At 39.2% G+C, this 27,817-nt stretch overlaps 1 protein-coding gene across 5 annotated transcripts in view; it reads left to right on the plus strand.

Moving 5' to 3' along the window:
* Nucleotides 1–27,817, plus strand: part of LOC150085178 (eukaryotic translation initiation factor 4 gamma 3-like) — a 791,506-nt gene that overhangs the window by 721,134 nt on the left and 42,555 nt on the right. For all 5 annotated transcript variants that reach the window (XM_090373913.1, XM_090373915.1, XM_090373911.1 and 2 more), the window contains one exon: nt 17,032–17,130. In XM_090373913.1, the coding sequence (XP_090230039.1) occupies nt 17,032–17,130 (99 nt within the window). The remainder of the gene's footprint in view (nt 1–17,031; nt 17,131–27,817) is intronic.

A 27,817-nucleotide genomic window follows, 5' to 3' on the forward strand; every position in this document is an offset into this window, starting at 1 on the left:
ATCCTTCCTTAACTTGAATTTATGCCCCCTCATGTAGTTTCAGCAAGTGGAAGAATACCATTAACATTCTGCTTACTCAATCCTGTACAATCAAGGCTTTCCATTCAAGGCTTTATACATCTAAGTCAGATCTACTTGGTGCCTAGTCTTAGGATGCTGTATTTTGCAGAACTGAAGCCTTTCTAGTCAAAAGTACCCTTTTGTTTACCTCAACCAATCTGGTTGCCCTTCTCTGCACCCATTCCAGCAGATCTGCATCCTTCTTATAGTGAGTCCTTCAGACCTGTACAGTACTCAAGATGCAGCCTGACCATGGCATTTTTACAAATGGGATAATCCGTTCATTATCGGAGGTGATTATACCTTTTCTTTATATCATTGACAAAACCCCATGAGCTGTCCTGGCAGCATATCTTCACTGCTCAGAGAATTTCATGTCTGACTGCACAATTAACTCCTTGGTCCTTTTCATTCTCCACTACCATGAGTGTAGTACCACACATTTGATAAGTTACTCTGGGGTTACAGCTGCCCAAGTGCAGTACCTTACATTTATTTGACAATGTTAAACTTCAACTGCCATTTCTCAGCCTATTGGCTCAATTTTTCCTAGATCTTTATGCAGTAGCTTACCGTGATGGCTGTGTAGACGTAGTACAAAGTATAATTGATAAATATGGAAAACAACAATGGACCCAGCACTGAATCCTGGGCAACTCCTCTAATAACATTACTCCATGAAGAGCAGTGCCCATTGCTAACTACTCTCTGTCTTCCACTTAACCATCTCTTTATCCATAGCAATAACTTGCCCTTAATGCCACATTGCTCCAGCTTGTACAGCAGTCTTTTATGTGCTACAGAATCAAAAGCCTTCTTGAAATCCAAGTGTATGATTTCAAAATTATTTTTTGCAATCAGTTCCTTGGCTACTGCATCATAATAACCTATCATATTGGTTAGACAAGACTGCCCCTTAACAAATCCAAGCTGTGATTGCAGTATAATTGCATGCCTATGTAAATGGTCCTGCATTACTTCTTTAACCAGTTTTCCTGGAAGTTAAGCTAACTGGTCTGTAATTGCTCATGTCACCTTTTGATCCCACTTTATGAACCCATGGATTCACTTATGAGAAAATAATGTCTACAACAAGAGGTTGTTCGGTCACGAGGAGTATGTGAGCAAATCTCTTTCGCTGACTGGCAGATTTTTTATGCTGATAAGGCACAATGCCAATTTAGTTTGTCTATTTCCTGTGGCCATGATTTTGTTACATGGTCTCAGATTTTTCACTCATAACCTACACCAGAAGGCAATACCATTTGAGTTTGTCAGTGTATATTCTCTTATGCTCAGCAGACAAAATTTTATATAAACATTATTTACGCTACTCTATATTCTAAGAAATATTGAGCATTGTGCAGTACTTACTGAATGACCCTCATAAAAGAAAGGTAGTAGTAGCAGTGGCATGTGATGCAAGTGTATGAGCTTATGCAGCATCAGCCAAAAAAAAAAAAAAAAAAATCACACCATTCCCTCAAAATGCCTGTCCAATTCCTCCTTAAATTTATTCAACCTATCAACTTCCACGACAGATGGAAGTTTGTTCCGGCAATTAACCACCCGCTGGCTAAAGGCAAATTTCCGCACATCTATTCTACATCTCTTTTCTTAATTTGAATTTATTCCCCCTTAGGTTCGTAATCTGAACAAGTGGAAGGATCCCATCAGAATTCAGCGTGCTCAACCCATTCAAGGCCTTATATACCTCAATCAGAGCACCGCGCAGGTGCCTAGTCTCCAGCCACTGCAATTTGCAGAACTTGAGCCTCTCTTGGTAAGAGGATCCCTTCATTCCCCTCACCAATCTTGTTGCCCTTCTCTGTACACACTCAAGTAAATCTACATCCTTCCTAAAATGAGGCCTCCAGACCTGTACGCAGTACTCAAGGTGTGGCCTGACCATTGCCTTATACAGAGGGATAATCACCTCCTTTTCCCTGCTAGCAAAATTCCTATATATCATTGACAAAACCCCATGACCTGCCCTGGCAGCCTGTCTGCATTGCTCAGAAAACTTCATATCTGACTGCACAATTACTCCCAGGTCTTTTTCATTTTCTACCACCTTAAGTTTAGTGACACACAGTTGGTACGTTTGTCTGGGGTTACTTCTACCCATATGCAGTACTTTGCATTTGTCAAGGTTAAACTTCAGTTGCCACTTAGCCCATCTGCCCAAATTATTTAGCTCCTGTTGCAGTAGCACACTGCCATTACTGTCATTAACAACCCTGCCAACCTTTGTATCATCTGTAAGCCTGATATACCTTCATCAATATCATTGATAAATAAACAAAACAACAGTGGACCTAACACCGAACCCTGTGGGACTCCACTTAATAACATTAGTACAAGAAGAGCAACACCCATTGATTACCACCCTCTGTCTTCTCCCACTTAACCATCCTTTTATCCATTTAGCAACTTACCCTTAATACCATTCTGCTCCAATTTGTACAATAGTCTTCCATGCGCAACAGTGTCAAAAGCTTTCCTGAAATCCAAATATATGATATCAAAATTATTTTTTGCATCCAGTTCCTTTGTAACCACATCATAATATCCTATCAAATTTGTCAGACAAGACTTTCCCTTAACAAACCCATGCTGTGTCTGAATTATTGCTGCAGTCTTGTCTAGATGATCCTGCAATGCATCTTTAAGGTGCTAAAGGTAGAAAAAAAAATCAAAAGGCTCTTAGATTTACCAGCAGTTAGTAGCAGTAGTGGCAAATTATGCAAGAAAGCAAGCTTATACAGCATCAGCCAAAAAATAAATTGATTTCTCTTTTCCATTCCCTCCAATAGTTTATCTAGTTTTTCTGCAACCATCCTTCTTTAATTTTAGTTTATGTCCCTCTATGTATAGCCAGAGCAAGAGGAGGAATCCCATCTGCATTGAGCTTGCTCAGTCTATTCAAAAACTGTTCAGTTAAGTTATTGAACATAGAAACATATATCAACTTTGTTTGCAGCTAATGATTTTGGAGAAGGATTGTAGAGATTTAAGAGAACTTTAGTGGAAGCTGCAAAAATGGTATGTGGGGAGAAGGTCAGGAAAATCAGAATATCACAGTACTGCTTGTAACACCTTTGCTCTGGCTTTTCCATTGACCATTTTGACCCGAGGTTGAAAACCACGGCATTGAGGCAATCTGGATTGGAGGTGCTAGAGACATTTTTTGGACTTTCTTCTCACTATGACCAAATTAATGAGCATCTAGTGAAGTTTGCTTGACAAAAATATCCAGTTTTCTTCTGTCAAATCGGAAGAAAAAGTCGTAAAAGTTAGGTAGTTTCTCCTCCAAGTGGATTAAAAACCTCATGCTGAATACTTGCATCGTGATGCAGTGAATGTGTTAAGAAGTTAAAGGCACAGTTAGAAAAAATAAAAAGTTTATAAACCATTTTTGTCTAATAAATCCTAATTGGAATACCAAGAAACGTTATTACTGGAGAGTTGAGTTGTCTGTAAGAAGCTAAAGAAAACCTTTCAGAAGCTTTTCTTTATATATGGAAAACTTGAGGTTGTCACAGTCGTTCTCTCAGATATGCCAGACAAGCTGTACTTGCTACCTAGGAGTCCAAAACGCTGATGGAATTGATATTCGGGTGACACTCAAGTCAAGTGGACCCAATTTCGGTGTGAAGTCTGGACGGTCCATGAGAGCCAAATCCTCTGCTTGCAACTTCACGATGGTGGCACTGTTAGTAATCCTGGGTATAACCTCTATGCACAAGTACATGGTGGCGCCTCCGTAGCCAGGTGGGAAGGAGCAGCAGTGCGTATCACACGCTTCTTGATTAGACTGGGGTTCGAGCCCGTCACCACCAAATACGGAGGATGTGGAAAGGTCAGGGAATGACCACCGCATATTCTCGGAGCAATATGGCCGTAGTTGCTAATGCTCCTAAAAAAAAAAAAAAAAAAGCAAGAAACCAAACCAAGCACAAGTACATGGTCGGTGGCCACCCAGGTGTGAACCAATGTAAGCATGGGTCGAGGTGTGGCGCCCACACCACATGGAGGAATGCCGCTCCTCTATGTTACCAGGCAGTACTAGGTGGTAGATGACTCTCATCAACCGGTGAAATACCACCACTTTGCTTATTGGAGGCTTGAAGTGGTGGAACCCGTGTTTAGTCTCTAGAGCTAAGTTCCGGTCAACCCTTCCCTATCTCTTCCATCATGCAGTATGATTGATGACTTTTGAGGTTACGATGAACGTCGTGGTGAGATCCAATCTTCCTTACATTTCGAGGGTACAGCTCTAAAACGGTGTTTGAAGCCCGGCCGCTAGTTAATACACCGGACCAAACCTATTGGTAACTCTCTAGGAGGCTTCCGGATCAGCTAGTGTATAAACTTGCTACCTCTACTCTGCCAGATAGTGACTGGAGGGAGTCCGAGTAGTGTGTATGCGGGGAGCATTGTTGAGGCCCCGTTATGTCAAGAATCTGGGTATATCCTTGACATAACGGGGCCTCTCTTTCTTACCACGTGTATGCCATATCCAAAAATTTCATTACTTCCTACAGCATGTCCCACCCACTTTTTCTTACTAATGAATACACCATGAATTGTCAAACTAATAGAGCAAGCTTATCTGCAAAAAGATCTAAACCTCCCAAGCACTTCCTAATTCATTTCACAAATATACGTGGTCTCAGTTCTAATCTCAACGATATCCATTTCCACTTGCAGTCTGCCAAACCCCATGTACTTTTTCTGACAGAATCCCAGTTATCGGTTGATTCAACTACTGCTCATCTCAGATGCCCAAATTATTCGCTGTATGATTCCTTTCGCCTCAAAGGTGGTACTTGTGCATATGTCCAGTCTGATATTTCCTGTCAGAGACTTTGCAGTTTGGAATCTCTCTTCGATCTTCTCTAGCTTAAAATCCCTCCACCTCATTCTGTCAAATTCATCTTTTGTCTCTACCGTTCTTCCAACTCCACTAATCACTTTGAGCTCGTTGACTTCTTCTCTTTGCAACTTGACTTTCTCCGGTCCAACTTTCCTAACAGTGAGGTAATTTTCTTGGCGATTTTAATGTTCACAACTCCAGCTGGCTTCCCTTTTCTAGTCACACCGACCCGCTTGTTGAGATGCTGAGGCTTTTGCAATTACTAATGACCTCGCACAGATTGTTCATTTACCTACAAGAATACCGGAGAATCCTAAGCATACAGCCAACATGCTTGATCTCTTTCTGAAAAACAACCCTTCTAAGTACACAGTCAAAGTGAGTTGTCCTTTGGGCACCTCAGATCACAACTTGGTGATTGTCTCTTCTCCAATGGAGACTTTATCTCATAGCTATTCCCAACCTCGTGTTGTTTGGCATTACAAGAATGCAAAATGGGATGACCTGCGAGATTTCTTTTCCTTGGTTGGATTACTGTTTCAAAACTTCTGATGTCAACATTTGCTCAGATGGTGTCAGTGAAATTATTCTTGCAGGAATGGAATCCTTTATCCCACACTCCACGTTAAAATCTCGTCCTGTATCTAAACCTTGGTTTTCCAATAAATGTGCTAAGGCTGTTTAATAATGAAACTGTCTAATTCTTCAGTTTCATTTTCTGCCTACACCAAAGCTCGCAACAATTGTAAAGCAGTTATTAATCAGTCCAAACTAGAATTTGAACAGACTAAGAGTAGAAAACTTGCTTCTTGCCCTAATGGTCGCTGAGCATTCTAGTCTCTTGCCAAAGCTACTGGCCGCAACTTTTGCCCATCTCTGCTCCCACCTCTGTCCAAACCAAATGGTTCTGTTGTCACTTCAGTCAAGGATAAAGCTGACCTGCTAGCATCCCATTTTTCTTCCAATTCATGTATCAGTGTCGATCCACTGGTGATATTCTACTTGTGTTACCCATTTATGGACTAATTTAATGGAAAGGTTCGGTGAAACACAAGTAGTTGCTCTTGACATCTCAAAGGCTTTCGATCGTGTTTGGCATAAAGGTCTTCTAAACAAGCTTCCATCTTATGGTTTGCCAACTGTTTTTAGTAATTGGTTATCCAGTTTTCTCTGTGATCGCTCACTGAGGGTGATGGTAGATGGCTCTCTGTCTTCTAACTTCTCCACTAATGCCGGTGTCCCCCAAGGTTCAGTTCTTTCCCCCACTCTTTTTCTCTCGTATATTAATGACCTTCTTCCATTGACTGTAAATCCTATCCATAGTTCTGCCGATGATAGCACATTGCATTCCACTTTCCATTTTAAGAAACCCTGCCCTGCTCAATCAGCTTCAACTTCTCGAAAATCTGCTACCAATTCCTCAAATGCCAATCTTCAGGTAATTCTCCAGTGGGGTAAAGGCAACTTAGTTGATTTCAACCCTTCTAAAACTCAGTCTTGTCTTATATCTCGCAAAAAGGATTCTTCTGCTCCTATGCTTATCTTTAGTGACACTCCGATTTCTAGGCAAAATGATATATCTCTTTTGGGGATTACCCTGACTTCTAATCTCTCTCTCTCTCTTGGCACAAGCATATTACAAATATTGCTTCCTCTGCGTCTAAAAAACTTGGTTTTCTCTTTCGCTCTCGGTGTTACTTTTCTTCCAAATAGCTGCTCACTCTGTATAAATTGCAAATACGCCCTGTCATGGAATATTGTTCCCACATCTGGGGTGGTGCCCCCAAAACCTCTCTCTCTCTCTCTCTCTCTCAGGCTTCTTGATTCCTTTCAGAAGAGGGCAGTTAGGTTAATTACTGATTCATTTCTAACAGAGTCTCTCCACTCACTTTCTCATAGACGTACTGTTTCTGCTGTATGCCTCTTCTACAGATACTTCCATGGGTGGGCACTGTTCTTCTGAATTGGTTTCTATAATTCCCCGCTCTCTCTTTCAAAACAGTCCGAACACGTGCCACCACCAGCCAACATCCCTTTACTGTCCAACTTCAAACTCATAGAACCAACTTTTCATCTTCCTCGTTTATTCATTCAACTGCTGTTTTCTGAAATAACCTTCCTTCATACGTATTTCCTGAAAATTACAGTCTACAGGAGTTCAAGTTTAATGTCAACAAATATAATCTTTCGTCTTCTCAACCTCCAACCCAAGCACGGTACTAAGTACTATAGGTTCTTATACTGCTCGTGTTTGGGGTTTACATAAAAAAAAATATTTTGGAGGTGGGGGCATAACTACAGTATCCAAAAATGATAAGAGCAAAGTTAAAACTGAGGCAACTTATTTTATAAATACGTTTTACTTCTTTTTTTTTTTTTTTTTTTTTTTTTAAATACAAAGTAAATACAGTCAGATCCAATTTTTGTATGGTATTGATATACCATTGGGGTTTTCTTAAAAATCGTAATTTACTATGGATATATAACAGATAAAATACTTCACTAATTTAAAATTTATTAAGAATATGTACAATACTGTTTTTTTTTTTTTTTTTTTTTTTTTTTTTATGGAAACCTCAAACATGAGAGGTATTAGAACCTATAGTACTTAGTACCGTGCGTGGATTGGAGATTGATGTTCACAACTTCCCAAAAAAAGATATTTGTTAACATTAGACTTGAGTTTGTGGGTAGTAAATGGATGGCCAGTGCTCAAAACAGAAGGAACTGGAAAGTTTCTGGAGAGGCCTTCATCCTGCAGTAAATTGAAAATGGCTGATGATGATGATGATGATGAACATTAGACTTAAACTTCTGTAGACTGTAATTTTCAGGATATACGTATGAAAGAAGGTTGTTCCAGAAAACGGCAGTTGAATGAATAAACAAGGAAGATGAAAAGTTGGTTCTGTGAGTTTGAAGTTGGACAGTAAAGGGATGTTGGCTGGTGGCTGCACGTGTTCAGTCTGTTTTGAAAGATAGAGCAGGAATCATAGAAGCCAATTCAGAAGAACAGTGCCCATGGAAGTATTTGTAGAAAAGGAATGCAGCAGAAACAGTACGTCTATGAGACAGCGAGTGGAGAGATTCTGTTGGAAAGGAGTCATTAATTAAGCTAACTGCCCTCTTCTGAATGGAATCTAGAAGCCTGAGAGAGGTTTTGGGGGTACCGTCTCCAAAACCTCTCTCAGGCTTCTAGATTCCATTCAGAAGAGGGCAGTTAGATTAATTAATGACCTCACTGTTAATTACCTCACTTTTGACTGGTGGAAGCCTATTTTATCAGCAATAGCATGCCTAGATAATTCTTCTTGGGACAGAGCAACAGATACACTTTTTTTCCTTGGTGTCAACTGTGAACATATGGAGCGATGCTTACACTTCCTCAAAACAGGATACTAATGAGCATGTGTTCCCTTACAACACCATATTTATAGAAACGGCTGATGCAATACCTTTGCATTGCGACAAATAAAATGACTGTAAGCTAATAGTATCTTATACATTTCATTACAAATTTTACTTTTTTTAAGGTGGTGCAGTTTTTTTCCGCCACTGTATATATATGTATATATATATAAAAATTGATTGAACAACCATAATGAATATATAAAGGTTAAATGAATAGAATGGGCAGGTGCATATATAATTATAATGGATTTTAATTGAATACATACCAGAGAAAGTCTGCAAACAAATTATAATAAATCTATAAACAATTTGCACTTATACCCAATTAAAAGGATTTGAAATTAAAAATATTGCAAAAATTTTATTAATGAAAAGGTAACATCATGAGATGAGAAAGAAGCTTGATCATTTATTTAGGTATTTCACTAATGAAGTCTGGTGAAGTTGTCTCCTTTTTCTCTGCCTACAAGTATTTGTGGCTCTTCCGTAGCCAGGTGGGCAGCAGCAGCAGCAGTGCGTAGCACACGCTTTTTGATTAGACTGGGGTTCAAGCCCGTGACTACCAAATACGGAAGATGTGGAACGGTCAGGGATTGACCACCACATATACCCTGAGCAATATTGCCTTAGTTGCTAATGCTCCTAAAAATCAAATAACAAACAAGTCTTTGTACTATCAAATCCCATCTTGTAAAATTTGTTCAACATTTGGATCTTCATTCATAATCGCCTTGCATGCCATGTCAATTTCCCAAAAAACTTTCTCCATTTCTTCTGTTGAAAATTCTTTTGGGCCACTTCAGAATTATTTTCCTCTTCGTATGCAGTTTACTTGTCAATTTCAAGGAGAATTACATCACCTAAGTCATTTGCATGTGAGTCAGTGCAGTAACGTACATTGGCAGTGTCCAAAGTTTCGAATCCCAAATCTTTTCTGATCTTCACAATGTCTTTGGCAGTTGTCTGAACTTGCGATTCAAAACCAGTGAAATCATTTACAAAATGGGACAAAACAGAACGCATGTTGTTGGCAGTGATTTCTAACCAAGATGCAAATATATTTTCGGTCATATTTTAGGGGTAAAAAATACATTGTGAAATGAAATGTTTGAAAAGCTATCATGTCTTGTCAGGATGGAATTAAGAATACAGTCAGTCGTCGTATAGCACGATAGTTGCGTTCCTAGAAACCCTCGTGCAATGCGAAATTGCGCAATATAAACAACAGGCCCTATGGGAAAAATAGGGTTAGGTGCCACCCACCCACGATTGAACACACATTTGTAACCAAAACATTACCAAATACAATAAATAATATTAATAAAATACTTACGTATTTTATTACGACTATTACATAATAAAATATTGCTAATGCTTTTGCTTCTATCGTAAGCAAACTTGTTTTTTGTTTGATTTTCTATCCCAACAGATGACAGCTGTTGCATCTCTTCCAATTGTTTGTGTCTTAATCTAATGGATTTTAATTACACTTTGAGTTGTTCCTGCTATGAAAGTTTTTATTTTCTTTGCATTCGTTCTAATTCTCGGCGTTGCCTCATTTAGATCTGTAGCACGTGCAATATCACATGGTCTTTCATTTTGCTCAAAGCATTTCACAATTTCATATTTTTTTCTCTATCGACAGAGGCGGACTGGCCATATAAGCCTTACCGGGGACACCATGGTGGGCCGGAGGCCGGTGTGATTTTGGCCATAAACCATAGTACGAGACCACTATAAATTTTCCCCGGTTAGAATTTTTGACTCAGTCCTCCTCTGTTTATCGGTATTGCTTTTCTTTTTCTCTCTGAATCTGTAGTGTCTTCACTAGGACGCTTTCTTTTCACACCTTTTAAGTATTTTACTCATTTTTAGGGAATAAAGCATAATTACAAAACGAGGCGGCACGCTTGATACACATAAACAAAGCTGCGCGTGTAGCAACTGAATAAACAACACCATAAAGGCAGAGATTAACACCTCACATTTTGCTAAAGCACATTTCTGGGGGTTACTACCATAAAACAATAAAAACAATTTCCGGTTGTGTTTCTGCTAGTGGAATCTGTTATAAATTGGTAGTAAACTCGATCTAATTGCATTTGCAATTATACCGATAGCTGGTTGTGTTGGTTTTTACGTTATTATGGTGAAATGTGTTTCCCCTTCACTGATATAAAAAACATAAATACATTTTCAGAATCTTCTCTTCATTCCTATCGTGTTGCGTTCGGTTGGGGTGATTCCGCGTTCAACTGCCATTTCTTGTAAACACAAAGGCGAATCGTGCATAAGCGAATTTGTTTCATGTTATATAAGATATTGTTCCCCTATTTATAAATCGTGTATGATCGAATTCGTGTAGTGTAAACACGTGTTATACAAGGACTGACTGTACTTAACATTTCACCTTGCTGCTGACTGCCTGAGGTGTTCCATGTGAGACAATAGAGTTGGCACCGCAGCATATAGGTACACGTGTCTAGACTATTGCATGAGTTTTGATGTGTACAGTGGATTTGCAACGCTTCTTCATATCAAAACAAAGGCAAGAAACAGAGTGAATGTTGAGGATGACATGAGGTTGGCTTTAACTAACACTCAGCTATGAATTTTGAAGCTGGTTGCCCAGATGCAAGTACAACCATCGCATTAAATATTAGGTTATAATTATATTCTGGAAAATCTATTTTTAATGTGTTTTCTTTACCCTATTAAAAACCCTTTTTATGCAGATGTGGGGGGGGTCACAACTCAAAAAAGTTGGGAAACACTGATCTAGAGGTTATAATCCAAAAGAGAAGTAAGTACCAGAAGATTGGAGTAAGGCATTATAATAGCATTAATAGGCATTAATTGCAATATACATATACAGAGTGTCTCAAAAATACATGGCATAACTTCAGGAATGAGTTCCTCATATGTAGACAATAATAATATTTTATATCAACATAGTTCCGGAAATGCTTGGTTCCCGAGTTATTAACCGGAATGTCTTATAGTTGGTTTCCTTCATCAAAAGGTACTGATAGAATCTGGTGGTTTTCTATTCCAACCTTGTACGGTAATGCTCTGGAGACTCGTCGTACCACAAAAGGTTCCCAGAACGAAGATGTCCAGAGAGAAAAGCGTTTGAAGGTATCCATCGCCGCCTTTGTGAACATGGGACCTTTACACCTCGTGCTGCCAACATGAGTGGACCAACTGCCTGGCCTCCATACTCACTGATTTAAACCCGCTAGATTTCTTCTGGTGGAGCCATTTAAAGTCATTGGTGTATTCGACTCCGGTAGCTGATGTGGAAACTCTCCGCAATCAAATTGTGGCAGGTTGTGAGACAATACGAAACATGACAGGAATTTGGCATTGTCTTCGCGAGTCCATGAGACATCGATGTGAGGCCTGTATTCAGGCAGAAGGTGGATATTTTGAACAATTACTATAAGGTGATGTGAACAGTTAAGTCTCATAGACAGACCTTCAAAACTCGGAAACCAAGCTTTTCCGGAACTATGTTGATATAAAATATTTTTATTGTCTGCATGTGAGGAAGTCATTCCTGAAGTTATGCTGTGTATTTTTGAGACACCCTGTATAGAGTAAAATGAAGCTGATTATGGCAGTTACAGAAGAATTTCGTACCTTAATTACCACATTAGTATCAGCACAATGTTGTCAGTCCTAGTAATAATTAACTTTGTTAAGTTTTACAAATTTTATAGTAACGTGGGAGGAAATAAAAGGTGGAAAAAAATTATTTTCACTGAGTTTTGTTATATTATTCTGAAAGTTTTCCCTGTTATTTATATTTGTGTTGTTCTAAATACCCCTGAGGTTAGGAGCAATACATGTTAATTCTTTCATATACAAACCAAACTAACTAAACAATCCTTTAACATGGTAAGTCACTATATGTGCTTTTCAATAAAACTACAAAATATGAAATTAACTATATATAGTCAGTCTTTGTATAACACGCATTTACACTACATGAATTTGATCATACATGCTTTATAAATAGGGAAACGATGTCACATATAACACAAAACGAATTCGCTTATGCACAATTTGGCTTTGCATTTACAAGAAATGGCAGCTGAACACAACACTTACCGTGTTGTTTACTCAGTTGCTATATGTGTGCTGCTTTCTTTGTGTGTATAAAACATGCCACCTCGTTTTTATACTGTAATTGTGCTTTATTCCCTAAAAAATGAGTAAAATATTTGAAAACAGTGTGAAAAGGAAGCATGCTGGTGAAGGTACTGCAGGTACAGAGGTAAAAAAAAAAGCGGCTAAGGTAAAGAATGCCAGCCACGGCAAACTACAGGACCTTGCCAGGCAAACTGGCTTGTCGCTACCGCCGTTTCTCCCTGCTTTTCTCACCCCACTGATGGTGCATGCTATCAGTGGGGGGCAGTAGAAGTCGAGAACGATATATTGATTGGCATGTCGGCATGACAGACAAAGTTAGGAAATAACATAACCTAACCACTGAGAACAATTAGAAAGAATGCAGAGAAATAAAAACCACTTTTATAGAAGGAATAACTCAAAGTATAACAAAGGCCATTAGATCAAGGCACAAAGAATTGGAAGAGATGGAATATCTGTTTGGATAGAAATCAAACAAAGAAGAGATAAAAAGCATTAGCAATATTTTATTATGTAAAATCATAATAAAATACGTATTTTATTACGAATGTTTATTGTGTTTCAGTAATGTTTTGGTTACAAATGTGTGTTCAATCTTTTGGTGGTTGGCACTTAACCCTATTTTTCCCATAAGGCCTGTTATTTATATTGCATGAGGGTTTTCAGGAACACAACTACTGTGTTATACAAGGACTGACTATTATTATTAGTAGTAGTAGTAGTAGTAGTAGTAGTAGCCATGTGGTGGCAGGAAGCCTGAGGCTTATACTGCACCAGCCAAAAAAAAAAAAATTCCCGAGTTACCCTGAGAGAGAAAGAGAGACAGACAGACAGAAGTAAAAAGGAATCACCAAGTAAGAGAAGAATGATGATATCCATCTCAGGATCCTGGGTATTAAACTGTTAAACAAAATAAATAAACATCCTGGTAGTTTTCATCAATAGATCGTTTAGTCTTTCTCAGTCATGATTATCTAAACATGTGGAATGGCCATGTGGCCTCAGCACAACCAGTTGGAGACATCCGGTGTTCATGTCAATGATGATTGTGACAACAGTTTACCCTCCCCCATTTTTTATTGCTTCATCAGGTCATATTATACCACAATAAAAATGACTCAGATATGTTGCTCTGGTCAGCTGTTGGTCAGCATGTATGGCAGGAAAGCCACTGTAAACCCACTCTTAATAGTTATCATTAGGTATGAAAATGACAAACAGTATCATTGCTGGCTAGAAGCAATATGCATCTGCCATTGAAAATGCATTATAAATAGAGACAGGATAGTTTGCATATATCTTGTCTTTGAGTCACTTTGTACTGTGGTGTGATAGGAATATACACTGTGCCGAAACATGACCAGCAAGCCGTTATGCAAACGAAGCAACTGCAGGTGAACTATGGTGCAGGTCAGGACACGTTAAAAAAACACCTGATACTGAGCTGTGTTAATCAGTGTTACTCTTGTTCTTCAGTTGGAAAAGGCAGCAGATTTAAGCAAGCTTGACAAAGGCCAAAATGTAATGGCCAGACAACTGGGTCAGAATCAGAGGGAAATCTCATGAACCGCTGGCAAGGTGTTGGATAACCACGGCTCATCAATGCTTGAGGTGAGCAAAGGCTGACCTCCCGGAAGGTACATGGCAACTATGGCGCAACTCGCCGGTAATTTTTTATGAAAACCCCAAACATGAAAGGTATCAAAACCTATAGTACATAGTACCGTGCATTGGGTTGAGGGAGAAGTATGGGGGGGGAACTTTGCTCTAGTGACTAAACATGGATTTCACCACTTCAAGCTTCCAATAAGCAAAGTGGTGGTATTTCACCTGTTGATGAAAGTCATCTACCACCTAGGAATGCTGGTGACAGGAGTAATGTGTCACAACACGCAGTACATCAGACTCTGCTGAAAATGGGGCTGCGTAGCCGCAGGCTCCTCCAAGTGCCCATACTAACTACGGTTCACTGGCGACAGCGGTTGGAAGAAGCTCATCTGGTCTGATGAATCATGTTTCCTGTTGCACCATGTGAGTGGCTGAGTACGTGTGTTTCATTTACCTGGGAAAGGGATTGCACCTGGATGCACCATGGGACGAAAACAAGCCGGCAGTGTCACGCTTTGGGCAATGTTCTGCTGGGATACTCTAGGCCCAGTCATACATGTGCTAGGCACTCCGACATCTCCCACCTACCTAAACATCATTGCTGACCAGGTACACCCTTTCATGGCAACGGTCTTCGGATTGAATCATTGAATCAGTTCTTTATAATGTCATCTTATACTGGAATAGAATTCTATTCAAGTGATTCTGAATCTTGTTCAGCTGCATCTGTTATTAGTTATTGCTTCCTGATGGGAAGCAATAACTTATAAGAGCTGGAGTGGAAGGTCTGTTGTAATGCTTTCTTTTTTTTTTTTTTTTTTTTTTACCTAATAATTTAACATGTTCACTGCTGGAATGAAAACAAACCACAATTTTTTGCATCTTGGCTCAACTATGTATCCATTCAATTGCAGTCAATAAATGAAGTCATAAAAGGAAAGCCAATAAAATGAACAACTGTTCAATAGCAGCACACTAATTGAACTGTGGATTATTTGCATTACGGCTGGGATTTTGCTTAGCATCAATCGCACTTTCTAAAGAGCACCGTAAAATCTGTATACTTGGTTCACCGTTACATATGTTTTTTGCTTATGTCGAAGTTATTTTATCTAGTTTAGTATTTTCCACCAGACAAAAAGGCTAGTTTTTGAAGATTATGCTTGCTGAATTTTAGTTTTTTAGTGTGTGATGGTGGCCTTGGGATGTTGTTGGTGGCTCTTAGTGATCGCTATTATGCTCCTTCTCATGATCCCCAAGAACGCGATAAAAACTATATTTGGTTCACGGTTTTTTGTATGTTCTTTGCTTGTGTTAAACTTATTTTATCTAGTTTAGTATTTTACACAAGAAGAAATGATAATTTTTTTTTGAAGATATGCTTGCTGAATGTTAATTCTTTAGTTTGTGGGGATGGAAACAATCCTTAGTGGGTATATATTGATAACATTTTGCGTAAAAAGTGTTTTCCTATAAAATTTTTCTTAAAGGCTTTTTATAATGGATCCAAGCTGCGGATCCATTATAAAAGGAACAGGGATGGATGGTACGTTGAAGCTGATGACATCGAGTCATTTTGTTATAATGTTATCTCATACTGAAATAGAATTCTATTCAAATGATTCCGAATCTTGTTCAGATGCATCTGTTGATATTAGAACTCTGCAAACAACAGATGCAATATTACTTGCAGTGATGATTCTTCACATATGAAATCTCTTCCATTTACCAAAAAGCAGTGCCTACTCGTTCCAGAACCCCAAGGTACACATGAAAGACTCTTATAAATAAAAGCAGCAACAAATGTGTTAATCGTTTTAATTGTATGTAGTTATTTTATTTCCTAGTTTTATTGCACTATGTAAATAGTGATTTACCATATTATAGGATACTTCAGTCCAGTTTCATGTTTCTATGAAAAGGAGCCAGTATGATGTAACATCCAGTATAGTTAAAAAGAATAAAGTGTGCAGTGTACTTAGCTGCAAGTGGAACTTACCTTTCCCCCCCCCCCTTTTTTTTTTTTGAGAAATGGGAATAATACTAATTATTTTAAAAGTTTTTAGTGTTTCAAAAACAAGGAAACAAAATTATTTAGCCCATAGTTTGAGCATATGGGGTGTAACTACTTATTTTATCTTGGAAGCAGTGATGCCACCATCTGTAATGTGATATTCATGGCATGGTGTTTGACAAATACCTAAATTTCATTTATTTCTGCAGTTATCTAACTTCTTTCATTATCATATTTCCTTTATTTCTTACTATTCTTTAGTACCTAAACATTGATTGGAGATCTTATCTCCAATCAATGTTTAAGTACTCTAGTTGCTAATGCTCCTAAAAACCAAATAACAACAACAACAATAGTGGTTTTTTATAAGAGTAGTTTATTTTTTTGTTTATACAAAAACAGCACTAAATGCTTAAAAAATCAGAAACTATTTTGTGTAATAATTCAAACATAAAATGAACTATTTCCAACTTCTGTAGCAAGGGCATCAACCATCTGACAAGAAGAACTGTGTTTGTTTACCCAAGCTGAAAACTAAAAAGAGTAACACATAGTTGCACAAGGTCTGACAGACTCTGTGCAACTCTTTGGTATAACTATTTGTTTTTAATTCCATCCCTTTTTCACATCTAATCAAATTAAGAAACATCTTTTCCCAAACTAACAAGGTATTACTCTAATATCCTGGAAACAGCTGATATGACATTGCCTGAGAGATGATATTCACACTTCCTAGGTATGCGCCAGTTTAACCAGGAAATTTATATTCATGTATGTATTTTCTGTTTTTTCATATAACATTCTAAATTGTAATCTAAAGCACTGATCCATTTTGAAGGAAGATTTTTAAATTCATTACTTTTATTGATTATTGATTATTGATATATATGTATTTTTTTTTTAGGGACCTGCTAAAGTCGGAGAAATGTGGCAAAAATCTGGACTTAAATGGTCTGACTTCTTACCTCCAAATGAAGATGTAGCAGCATTTATTCAAGCAAATGTATGTTCTCTCTCTCTCTCTCTCTCTCTCTCTCGTGTGTGTGTGTGTGTGTCCTAATATGGTGATTTCAGGCCCAAGTAATTCCTTGGACCTGAGGAACAGTCACCCTTCTTATGGTTTAATCAGGTACTATACACTTCATACTGCATTGAATTTTAATTCAATGTGACGTGTGTGATTTCCCATTGAATTGAAGTTGAATTAGACTACTAATAATGGTACACTATTAAGTAAAGCAGTGACTTTTACTGATTTTTCTAGTGTGAGTGATTTGAAATGATGAAAACATGAGGCATTCATCATTTTTCCTCCCTTTAATTTGAGCATTATTTTTTATTTCTATAGTGGGTTTTGCCGCCCCTGTAGCCAGGTGGGCAGAAGCATTAGTGCGTAGCACACGCTTGATTAGACTGGGTTTCGAGCCTGTGACCACTGTATATCCCCGGAGCAATAGGGCCCTAGTTGCTAATGCTCCTAAAAACCAAATAACAACAATAGTGGGTTTTTATAAGAGTAGTTTATTTTTTTATTTATACAAAAACAGCACTAAATGCAAAGTCATCACCACACATCATCCTGTTTCTATGAAAAGGAGCCAGTATGATGTAACATCCACTGTAGTTAAAAAGAATAAAAGCATTGCATTTATTTTTAGGAATCAGAAATAACAGCACGTAAATACAAAGGGTACTAGGAAAGTTTTGCAATATGACGCAACAATGAATCACAGGAAGCTGCTTGTTGCAGCATGTTGAGACATGTTCATACGTGCATAGTAGCCGCCGCGCCAAGTCGATGGGCTCAGTTATTCATTAGTAGTGAGAGTGTAAAGTGCTTGCGATGGCATCGTGGTCACGAAATGAGATAAGGACAGTTTTGCGGTATAATTTCGTGCGTGGTTTAACCATAGACCAGTGCTTAGAAGAAATGACTCTTGCACTAGATGATGATTGTCCACATCGTACAACGATATTCAGGTGGTATAGAGAATTCCAAAGGGGAAATTTCACTCTGGAGGATTCTGAGAGGCCGGGAAGGCCACGAACGTCAGTTACGGAGGAAAACGTTACTGCTGTGAGGAAAATGCTTGACGAAAACAGGCGAGTGACCTACCAACAGATAGAGGATACTTTGGGCCTAAATGCACCAGCAATTCGTTCGATTCTGCAGGATCATTTGCACGTGAAGAAACTTTGTTCTCTCTGGGTGCCGCATCAACTGACTGAAGAGCAGATGACACGATGTGTGACTTGGTGCCGGGAGATGTTAAAAAAGTTTGATAAGGGACAATCTCGGTATGTGAACAACATCGTGACAGGTGACGAGACTTGGCTGTACTATTACGATCTGCCGACCAAGGCTCAAAACAAAGTTTGGGTCTTTGATGATGACGACACACCCGTAATTGTCAGAAAATCCCGATCTGTAAAGAAGAAAATGATAGCTGTATTTTTCAAATCGAGTGGAATTGTGGAACGTGTCGTTTTGGACACGCAGAAGACAGTCACAGCTAAGTGGTATACTGAACAATGCCTGCCTAAAGTCATTGGATCTATGAAGAACCTGCAGCAAAAGTCAAGAATGGACACCTGGTACCTCCATCACGAAAATGCTCCAACTCACCGCGCCAAAGCCTGCACCGAATATTTGACCACGACAGGACTGAAACTTCTCGAGCACCCTCCCTACAGTTCAGACCTTGCTCCCTGCGACTTTGCACTGTTCCCGCATGTGGAAATGAAGCTAACAGGGAGGCGGTTTTCCAGTGATGAGGACCTTCTACGGGCATGGGACAACGAGTGTGCTTTACTCCCTAGTGAAACTTCGCAGAACTGGTTTAAAGATTGGTTTCGGAGGATGGAGAGGTGTATTGAATGTAGAGGAAATTACTTTGAAAAAATTAAATAAACAAAGCTGTATTGCAAAACTTTCCTAGTACCCTTTGTAGTGTTAGTATTAAAATATAATAATGCAAGAAACCAAAGTTTATTCATGACACTTCACATCATATAACTAAAGCAGTGACTTTACTGATTTTTCTACAGTGAATGGTTTGAAATGATGCCAAAATAACAAGTTTCCTGAAATTTAAAAGAAAATAATATTTTACACCAAGTAGATTATACTAAACTAATCTGTTACCCAAGGAAAATGTTTTATATAACCAACTTTCACATCCTTTATTATGTATTCATTCAAAAATTAAGGAAAGATAGAATTAGTATTAATTAACTATAACATTTAGCATTAGTAGAGGCATATGGTGCAAGAAAGCAAGCTTATACAGCATCAGCCAAAAAAAAACTTTCCATTTTACTTATTCGTTTGCTCCAAAAGTTTGACTGGGTCTTCCTTGAATTTATTTAAGCTGTCAACTTCCACAACAACAGCAACAGATGGAAGTTTGTTCCAGCAATCAACTACCTGCTGGCTAAAGGCAAACCTCCATACGTCTAATCTGCAACCGTTCTTCCTCAATTTGAATCCATACCACATCAAATGGTAATCTGACCAAGAGGAAGAATCCCATCACCATTGACATTGCTCAAATCTTTACACACCTCAATCAGATCACCTCGCAGGTGCCTAGTCTCCAGAACCTGCAATTAGTAGTAGTACTACTACTATGGAACTTAAGTCTTTCTTGGTATTAGCGCCCCTTTGTTGCCACCAATCTTGTTGCCCTTCTCTGTACTTGTTCTAGCAACTCTACTTCTTTCCTAAAATGAGGCCTCCATACCTGTACGCAGTACTCAAGGTGTGGCCTGACCATTACCTTATACAAGGGAATAATCACCTGCTAGCAAAATGTCTACTGTAGTCACCTTTATGAAAGCAAAAACCCTTCCCTTTACCCCTGATGATAGTTACATCTTTTAGTAAATCCCACATCAGTCCACTGTGACCGCTGCCACCTAGTGGCTCCTTTATCTGCAGATTCTTAATACATGAATAATCACTGCTGATAACACTAATCAGCACAAAATCTTATGACAACGAAAATACCCAATCCTGACTAATTTTATGCTGCTGAACACGAAAATCACATTAAAATTTGTCGATTGGCTCTTGTTTTCGAATTACAGTTGTGGGTCTCATATTAGCGAGTTACTCTACATTAAAAACTACGGCTCTCGGCAAAATGCATGGCAACACTGAAATTTGACAACCACCACGCTGTTATCACATGATTGGTAACTGTTGCCTTGCTCTGCATCATGTCATAAATTGTTGCCTCAAATGTGTCTTCAGCTCTGTTGCAGTGATCCTCGAATACATCTAGGTATTGGGTGATTTGTTATGAGATTCCTACTTTTTGCTCAGTAGTTGTGTCATGTAAGATTAGTATGCCCCATAATTCTGTTAGTAGTCCAGATAACTTCTGTTATTAGCATTAGCATTAGTAGAGGCATTTGATGCAAGAAAGCAAGCTTATGCAGCATCAGCCAAAAAAAAAAAAAAAAAAAAAAAACCACTCCCACTTCACCCCTCTGTTCGTTCAAAATACCTGTCCAGCTGAGCCTTAAACTTATTTAGGCTATCAACTTCCACGACAAGGGATGGAAGTCTGTTCCACCAACCAACCACTCGCTGGCTAAAGGCAAATTTCCGCACGTCTATCCTACATCTGTCTTTCCTCAATTTGAGTTTATGCCCTCTCAGGTGATTTTTCTGAGCTAGAGGAAGAATCCCATCAGCATTGAGCATGCTCAAACCATTAAAGGCTTTATACACCTCTATCAGATCACCTTGCTGGTGCCTAGTCTCCAGACACTGTAATTTTCAAAACTTCAGCCTTTCTTCGTAAGAGCACCCCTTTGTTCCATTCACTAATCTTGTTGCCCTTCTCTGTACTCGTTCCAGCAGCTCTACATCCTTCTTGAAATGAGGCCTCCAGACCTGTATACAGTACTCCAGGTGTGGCCTGACCATTGCCTTATACAAGGGAATAATCACCTCCTTATCCCTGCTGGAAAAATTCCTGTATATCATTGACAATACTCCATGAGCTACTCTTGCAGCCCGTCTGCACTGCTCAGAGAACTTCATATCTGCCTGCACAACCACCCCCAAGTCCCTTTCAATCTCTACCACTGTCAGTGTAGTACCACAGAGTTGATACGTTGCTCTGGGGTTGCTGTTTCCCATGTGTAATACTTTACATTTGTCAATATTAAACTTCATTTGCCACCTCTCAGCCCATCTGCTCAACCTTTCCAGATCCTGTTGCAGCAGCATAGTGTCAGTAGTGTCTTTGACAACCCTGCCAACCTTTGTATCGTCTGCAAACTTGGACATTAAAATTGATATACCATCATCAATATCATTTATAAATACAGAAAACAATAATGGACCCAACACTGAGCCCTGAGGGACTCCACTAATAACATTAGTCCACGATGAGCAGTGTCCATTGATTACCACTCTCTGTCTTCTCCCCCTCAACCACCCCTTTATCCATAGCAGCAATTTGCCTCCAATGTCACACTGCTCCAATTTGTGTAGCAGTCTTCCATGTGCAACAGTATCAAAAGCCTTTCTAAGATCCAAGTATATAATATCGAAGCTATTCCCTGCTTCCAGTTCTTTTGTGACTGCATCATAGTATCCAATCAAATTGGTCAGGCAAGACTTCCCCTTAACAAAACCATGCTGTATCCGAGTTATAAATGAAGTCTTGTCTAAATGATCCTGCAGTGCTTCTTTAACCAGTGCCTCCATTAATTTTCCTGGAACAGAAGTTAAGCTCACAGGTCTATAATTACTTGTGTCAGCCTTTGACCCTCCTTTGTGAATTGGGGTCACATTTGCACATTTCCAGTCTATGGGTACCTCCTCTGAGTCCAAGGAAGCTCTCATAATTATGGCTAAGGGTTTGCTTACTTCCTTTGCTGCCTCCTTTAATATAACTGGATAGATCCCATCCACCCCAGGTGCCTTTCTTGTGTTTATCTTCAACAGTTTCTCCTCCACTTTACTCCCAGTTATTTCAAGATTCTGTAGCTTACTGCTAGAGTTGAATACACCTCTGGCATTCCCCTCGCTGAATAACTCCTCATGTGTGAATGTCGATGCAAAATATTCATTTAGTTTGTTAGCTACCTGAGCAGGATCATCAACAGTTGCCCCATCAATATCAAGTGGACCAATCTGATTCATCCCCTTCCTTCTAGAGTTTACATAAGTAAAGAACTCTTTGCTGTTTTTCTTTGCATCACTTGCCAAGGATTTCTCATAATCTGCCTTCGCCTGCCTAACCTCCTTTGTAACTTGGTTGCATATCAACTTGTATCTATCATAGGCTTCTGTGTCGTGTTAATTTGTAAGTATCCCATGCATTTTTCTTCTCTGCCATATGCCTCATTAGTTCATCTCTACATCCATTTTGGCCTAAACCTTGAACAATATTTCTTAGTTGGTATGTAAAGCCTAGTAGCTTCCAAGATAAGTTTTTGAATGCTTCCCATTTTGAATTTGCTGTTGGTAACATCAGTTGGTCCCACTGTATAGAATTTAAATACTGTCTCAGTCCATCGTAGTCGCCTTTACGGAAGAAATAACCCTTCCCTTTACCCCTAATGGTAGTTACCTCTTTGAGTAAATCCCACTTCAGCACACTGTAATCACTGCCACCTAGTGGTTCATTTATCTGCAGATTCTTAATGCATGAAGAATCACTGCTGATAATCAAATCAAGAGTATTACTCCCTCTAGTTGCCTCCCGAACATGCTGATGTAGAAAACAATCATCCAATAAATCCTCAAAAGCCCTGCTAGTGTGTGAGTGACCAGCCCCCAAATTCCAGTCAATATCTGGGAAATTAAAATCTCCCATTATAAGACTCTCTGATTTACTGGCCCACTCTATTTCCCTGTACAGTTTCTTATTATACTCATCAGAGTCATTAGGCCTATAGCACACTCCTACTCTCAATTTTGATCTCCCAATGCTTATGTCACACCAAACTGACTCAACACTGCACTGTCCAGCGATGTCGACTGGCTTCACTTCCTTGGTTTTTATATGTTTCTTAACTAATAGCATAACTCCTCCCCCCTTCCTATCCTTTCTGTAGACGTTGTACTTCCCAAATTGCAGTTCTGCATCCCTTATATCTGTGTGACACCACGTCTCTGATATCCCAACAATATCTGCCTTTGATGTTTTGAGCAATACCTCAAATTTATTTACTAAACTCCTAGCATTGGTGTACACGCAAGTATACCTGCACCTGTTTCTATTCTTAGCTACCCTAACACAACCCATGTGTTTACATGTACCTCAATGGCTCCCAGCAGTCTCTGAAATACCATGCATCTTGTTTTTCAGGCTTCTGCTCATTCTAATAGAAGCAGTGCAAGAATCTCTTTCACCTCTGCCAGTGGCTACTGTCAATCTATTGGTCTTTGTCTCCCCCCAAGCTAGCAGTTTTCTGACCCACCTAACACTGCCTCGATAGCATCAACAAATATTCTTGCTCCCTTTCAATTTAAGTGTATCCCATCCCTCTAGAAGCAATCTCTCCTGTTAACAAGTACAGCCCAGGCTGAAAAAAATTCTACCCCTTGAGCCTTGCACAATCTTTCCAGGGCAGAATTGCAGACACTTTCAAATTCAACCCTAATTCTCGGCTTTTGTTCAACAGTGACCTGTACTTGTTAAGTAATTCTGTCGGTCTCCTACTCTTAATATTATTAGTGCCAACGTGTACAACTATATCACCTTTTGTGCCCTTAAAAGATGATATTCCCTCTACAACGTCATCAACCTTTGCCCCTGGCAGACATACCCTGGTCCTGTTCCACCTATCCTTTTTACAAAGCATGTTCCCCGTTTCCCTGACAATAGAGTCACCAACAACTACTAGTTCCTTCGGGACCAGCGCATTCTGCCTTGGGGGTTGTCTCTGTGTCACGTGATGCCCAAGTGCAAGCTCTGGCGTTGATGTGGGCAGCTGAGAGCTTGATGGGCCCCTCAATTTAGTTTATTCGAGAGCATCCACCCTGTCCTTCAAGCTCTCATATAGGCCCACAAGAACGCTGAGTTGTTGCCTGATATCGATACACTCCTTGCATCGTGCACACACAAAGACATCCCCCATGGCAGTATCATGTCCCATACCCGATTGATCTGCAAACATCAAGCAAACAGTGCATTTTATAAGGCTGTGAGTCAGAAGACAACTGCCCCCCCTCAGTTCTGCTCTGACCCACAGCACTTCCATCTGCTTGAGCCTTTTGCTTTGCTGCTCTGGTCTGAGTCATGATTCTATTAATTTATTAATTAATTATGTTATGTTATTAATTATGTTAAATATAATTAATTATATTACGTTTGTAATCTAAGTCGTTATATGTATTTATTTAAAAGTACAATTTAACTGCTAACGAAGTTCAACTAACGCTATCTAGTACGGTATATAACTATCGTATCACAAAGGCGGGAAAGTAACGATCGGTAAATCTACAGACACTTAAGTATTAATTAACTTTCAAATCTCGCTGTCTCAATTCAGAATAAACTAACGATCCTTACTAGGTCTATAAGCTACTTACAGAAATAATTCGATGTAAAAAATATTCAACCAAGCGGCTAAATATGGCTAAAGAACTTCTCGTTCAGCGGAGTTGCAAACACGTGGATACCCTTACCGATATTTTTATGCAATTACAAGGCCAAGTAAAGAATCAATACACCAAATTAATCAGAAAATCACAAAATAATGTTATACTACTAAATTTAAATCAAAAGTTTTAGAAAAACAATAATTTCAAATCAATAAATAAGAAAAATCCGCTTAGCGGCTTTGAACACGACCGTCTCCTAGTAGCCTCGTCAGCAGACTTATGTATCTGGAGAAGTCACATTAGCTTCAAGAAAGCGTCCCTCAACTCAAGCCATTTAAAAAAAATAGCCTACCTCTTGTACTTTGGGTGTAAAGTTGGCAACGAGGACATGAAGTGGGCTCCACATATATGCTGCACTACCTGTTTATCAAAACTCAACATATAGGGGAATCAGAAGGGACATTTTATGCCTTTCGCAGTGCCCGTGATATGGAGGGAGCCAAAAAATCACACCACAGACTGTTACTTCTGTGTGATGCCTCCTATTAGAAAAAACGATGACAATGAAGAAAAAGTGGACAGATGTACCCAAATATACCATCTGCAAATCGTCACAATTCCTGAACCATCAGACTAAATTTCTGTACACTCTGGTGAAGATGACAACACTGATGAACACAAAGCTGTACACAAAGGAGTACAGCAGCCATCTACATCAAAGAATCCATAATTTTGTCCAAACCTTTATCCTTCCGAACCACATAAGATCACAGGAAGTGTGCTTAATGACCTACTCGGGGATTTCAAATTGCAGAAGAATAAGGCAGAGCATTTTGGCCTCGAGGCTATAACAATAAAATCTTCTAGATCTTTCTGTAAAAGTGACAGCATTTCATACTCGAAATAAAGACTAGGTTAAATTCTATGAAACAGAAGGTGAACTCACTGTTTGTAACGATGTTGATGGTCTAATGGCAGCAATGAACATGATGCACGTTCCCGAAGAAAGGCAACTATTTAAAAATGCTTCTAGGGTTGTGTTATTACACAATGGAAATATGCTGCCTTCAATACCTCTTGTGTATGCAGGAAGTATTGAAGTATACTTCCATTGCAAAAGAAATGCGTGTGCCATCCACAAAAAAGAAACATACACAAACATGGAAAACATCCTCATGGGTTTACACTATAAGAAGTATGAGCGACAGATGTGTGGTGATTTAAAAGTAATCACCATTTTATTATGATTACAAAAGGATTACACTTTGTATTGTTTTCCTACGAGTGGAATAGTCTTAGTCAAGGATATACACTACAAGAAGGGGAGTTGGCCTCAATGAAAATCATTAACACCTGGAAGGAAGAACTTAACATTTGAGCCTCTGGATCCAAATAAAGTTTTGCTTCCACCGCTCCACATCAAACTGGGGCTCATGAAAAATTTGGTGAGGTTTTGAAACGAAACAGCCCTGCATCCACATACTTACAAGAAAAATTCCCAAGACTTAGTATAGAGAAGATTAAGTCAGGTGTTTTTATTGGTCCACAAATAAAGCAACTTTTCAAAGATGAACACTTTGAATGTGTCTTTAGTGATAGCAAAAAATCAGCGTGGAAAGCCTTTTGAAATGTTTCGACTGGTTTCCTAGGAAATGTTAAAGCAAGCAACTACAGGCAGCTTGTGAAAGATTTCATTACTTCTTACAAAAAACTGGGGTTCAGCATGTCATTGAAGATGCATTTTTTGTTTGCACCAGGATTTCTTTCTGCCGATTGTGGTGCTGTCAGTGATGAACATTGTGAACACTTCCCTCAAGACATTGCAGCAATGGAAGAAAGATACAAAAGCAAATGGAGTGCCGCCATATCAGCCGATTATTGTTGGATGGTGAAAAGGGATATAGTAGTAGTAGTAGGGGCATGTGAGCTTATGCAGCATCGGCCAAAAAAAAAAGTTCACACACACCCATTCCCTCTAGATGTTTGTCCAGTTCCTCCTTAAATTTATTTAACCTATCAACTTCCACAACAACAGATGGAAGTTTGTTCAAGCAATTAACCACCCACTGGCTAAGGGCAAATTTCTGCACATCTGTTCTACATCTGACTTTCCTCAATTTTAATTTATGCCCCCCTAGGTTCGTAATCTGAACAAGTGGAAGAATCCCATCAGAATTCAGCGTGCTCAACCCATTCAAGGCCTTATACACCTCACTCAGATCACCTCGCAGGTGCCTAGTCTCCAGCCACTGCAATTTGCAGAACTTAAGCCTCTCTTGGTAAGAGGATCCTTTTATTCCCCTCACCAATCTTGTTTCCCTTCTGTACATGCTCGAGCAAATCTAAATCCTTCCTAAAATGAGGCCTCCAGACCTGTATGCAGTGCTCAAGGTGAGGCCTGACCATTGCCTTATACAGAGGGACGATCACAACCTCTTCCCTGCTAGAAAAATTCCTATATATCATTGACAAAACTCCATGACCTTCTCTGGCAGCCGATCTGCACTGTCTGAGAACTTCTTATCCAACTGCGCAATTACCCTCATGTCTTTTTCATTCTCTACCTCCCTGAGTGTAGTAGCACACAGTTGGTACGTTTCTCTTGGGTTACTTCTACCCATTTGAAGTACTTTACATTTGTCAATGTTAAACTTCAGTTGCCACTTCTCAGCCCATCTTCCCAAATTTTCTAGATCCTGTTGCAGTAGCACACTGTCATTTAACAAGCCTGCCAACCTTTGTATCATCTGCAAACTTTGACACTAAGCCTGATATACCTTCATCAATATCATTATAAATATACAAAACAGTGGACCCAATACCGAACCCTGTGGGACTCCACTAATAACATTAGTCCACACAAAGAGCAGTGCCCATTGATTATCACCCTCTGTCTTCTCCCATCCTTTTATCCATTGTAGCATCTTACCTTTAATACCATTCTGCTCCAATTTGTACAGTAGTCTTCCATGTGCAACAGTGTCAAAAGCTTTCCTGAAATCCAAGTATATGATATCAAAATTTTTTTGTAAACAGTTCCATTGTAACCACACCATAATATCCAATCAGATTTGTCAGACAAGACTTTCCCTTAACAAACCCATGCTGTGTCTGAATT

The sequence above is a fragment of the Mastigoproctus giganteus genome, chromosome 5 (assembly GCF_048544385.1).
Source record: "Mastigoproctus giganteus isolate SK-2022 chromosome 5, ASM4854438v1, whole genome shotgun sequence".
NCBI lineage: Eukaryota > Metazoa > Arthropoda > Arachnida > Uropygi > Thelyphonidae > Mastigoproctus > Mastigoproctus giganteus.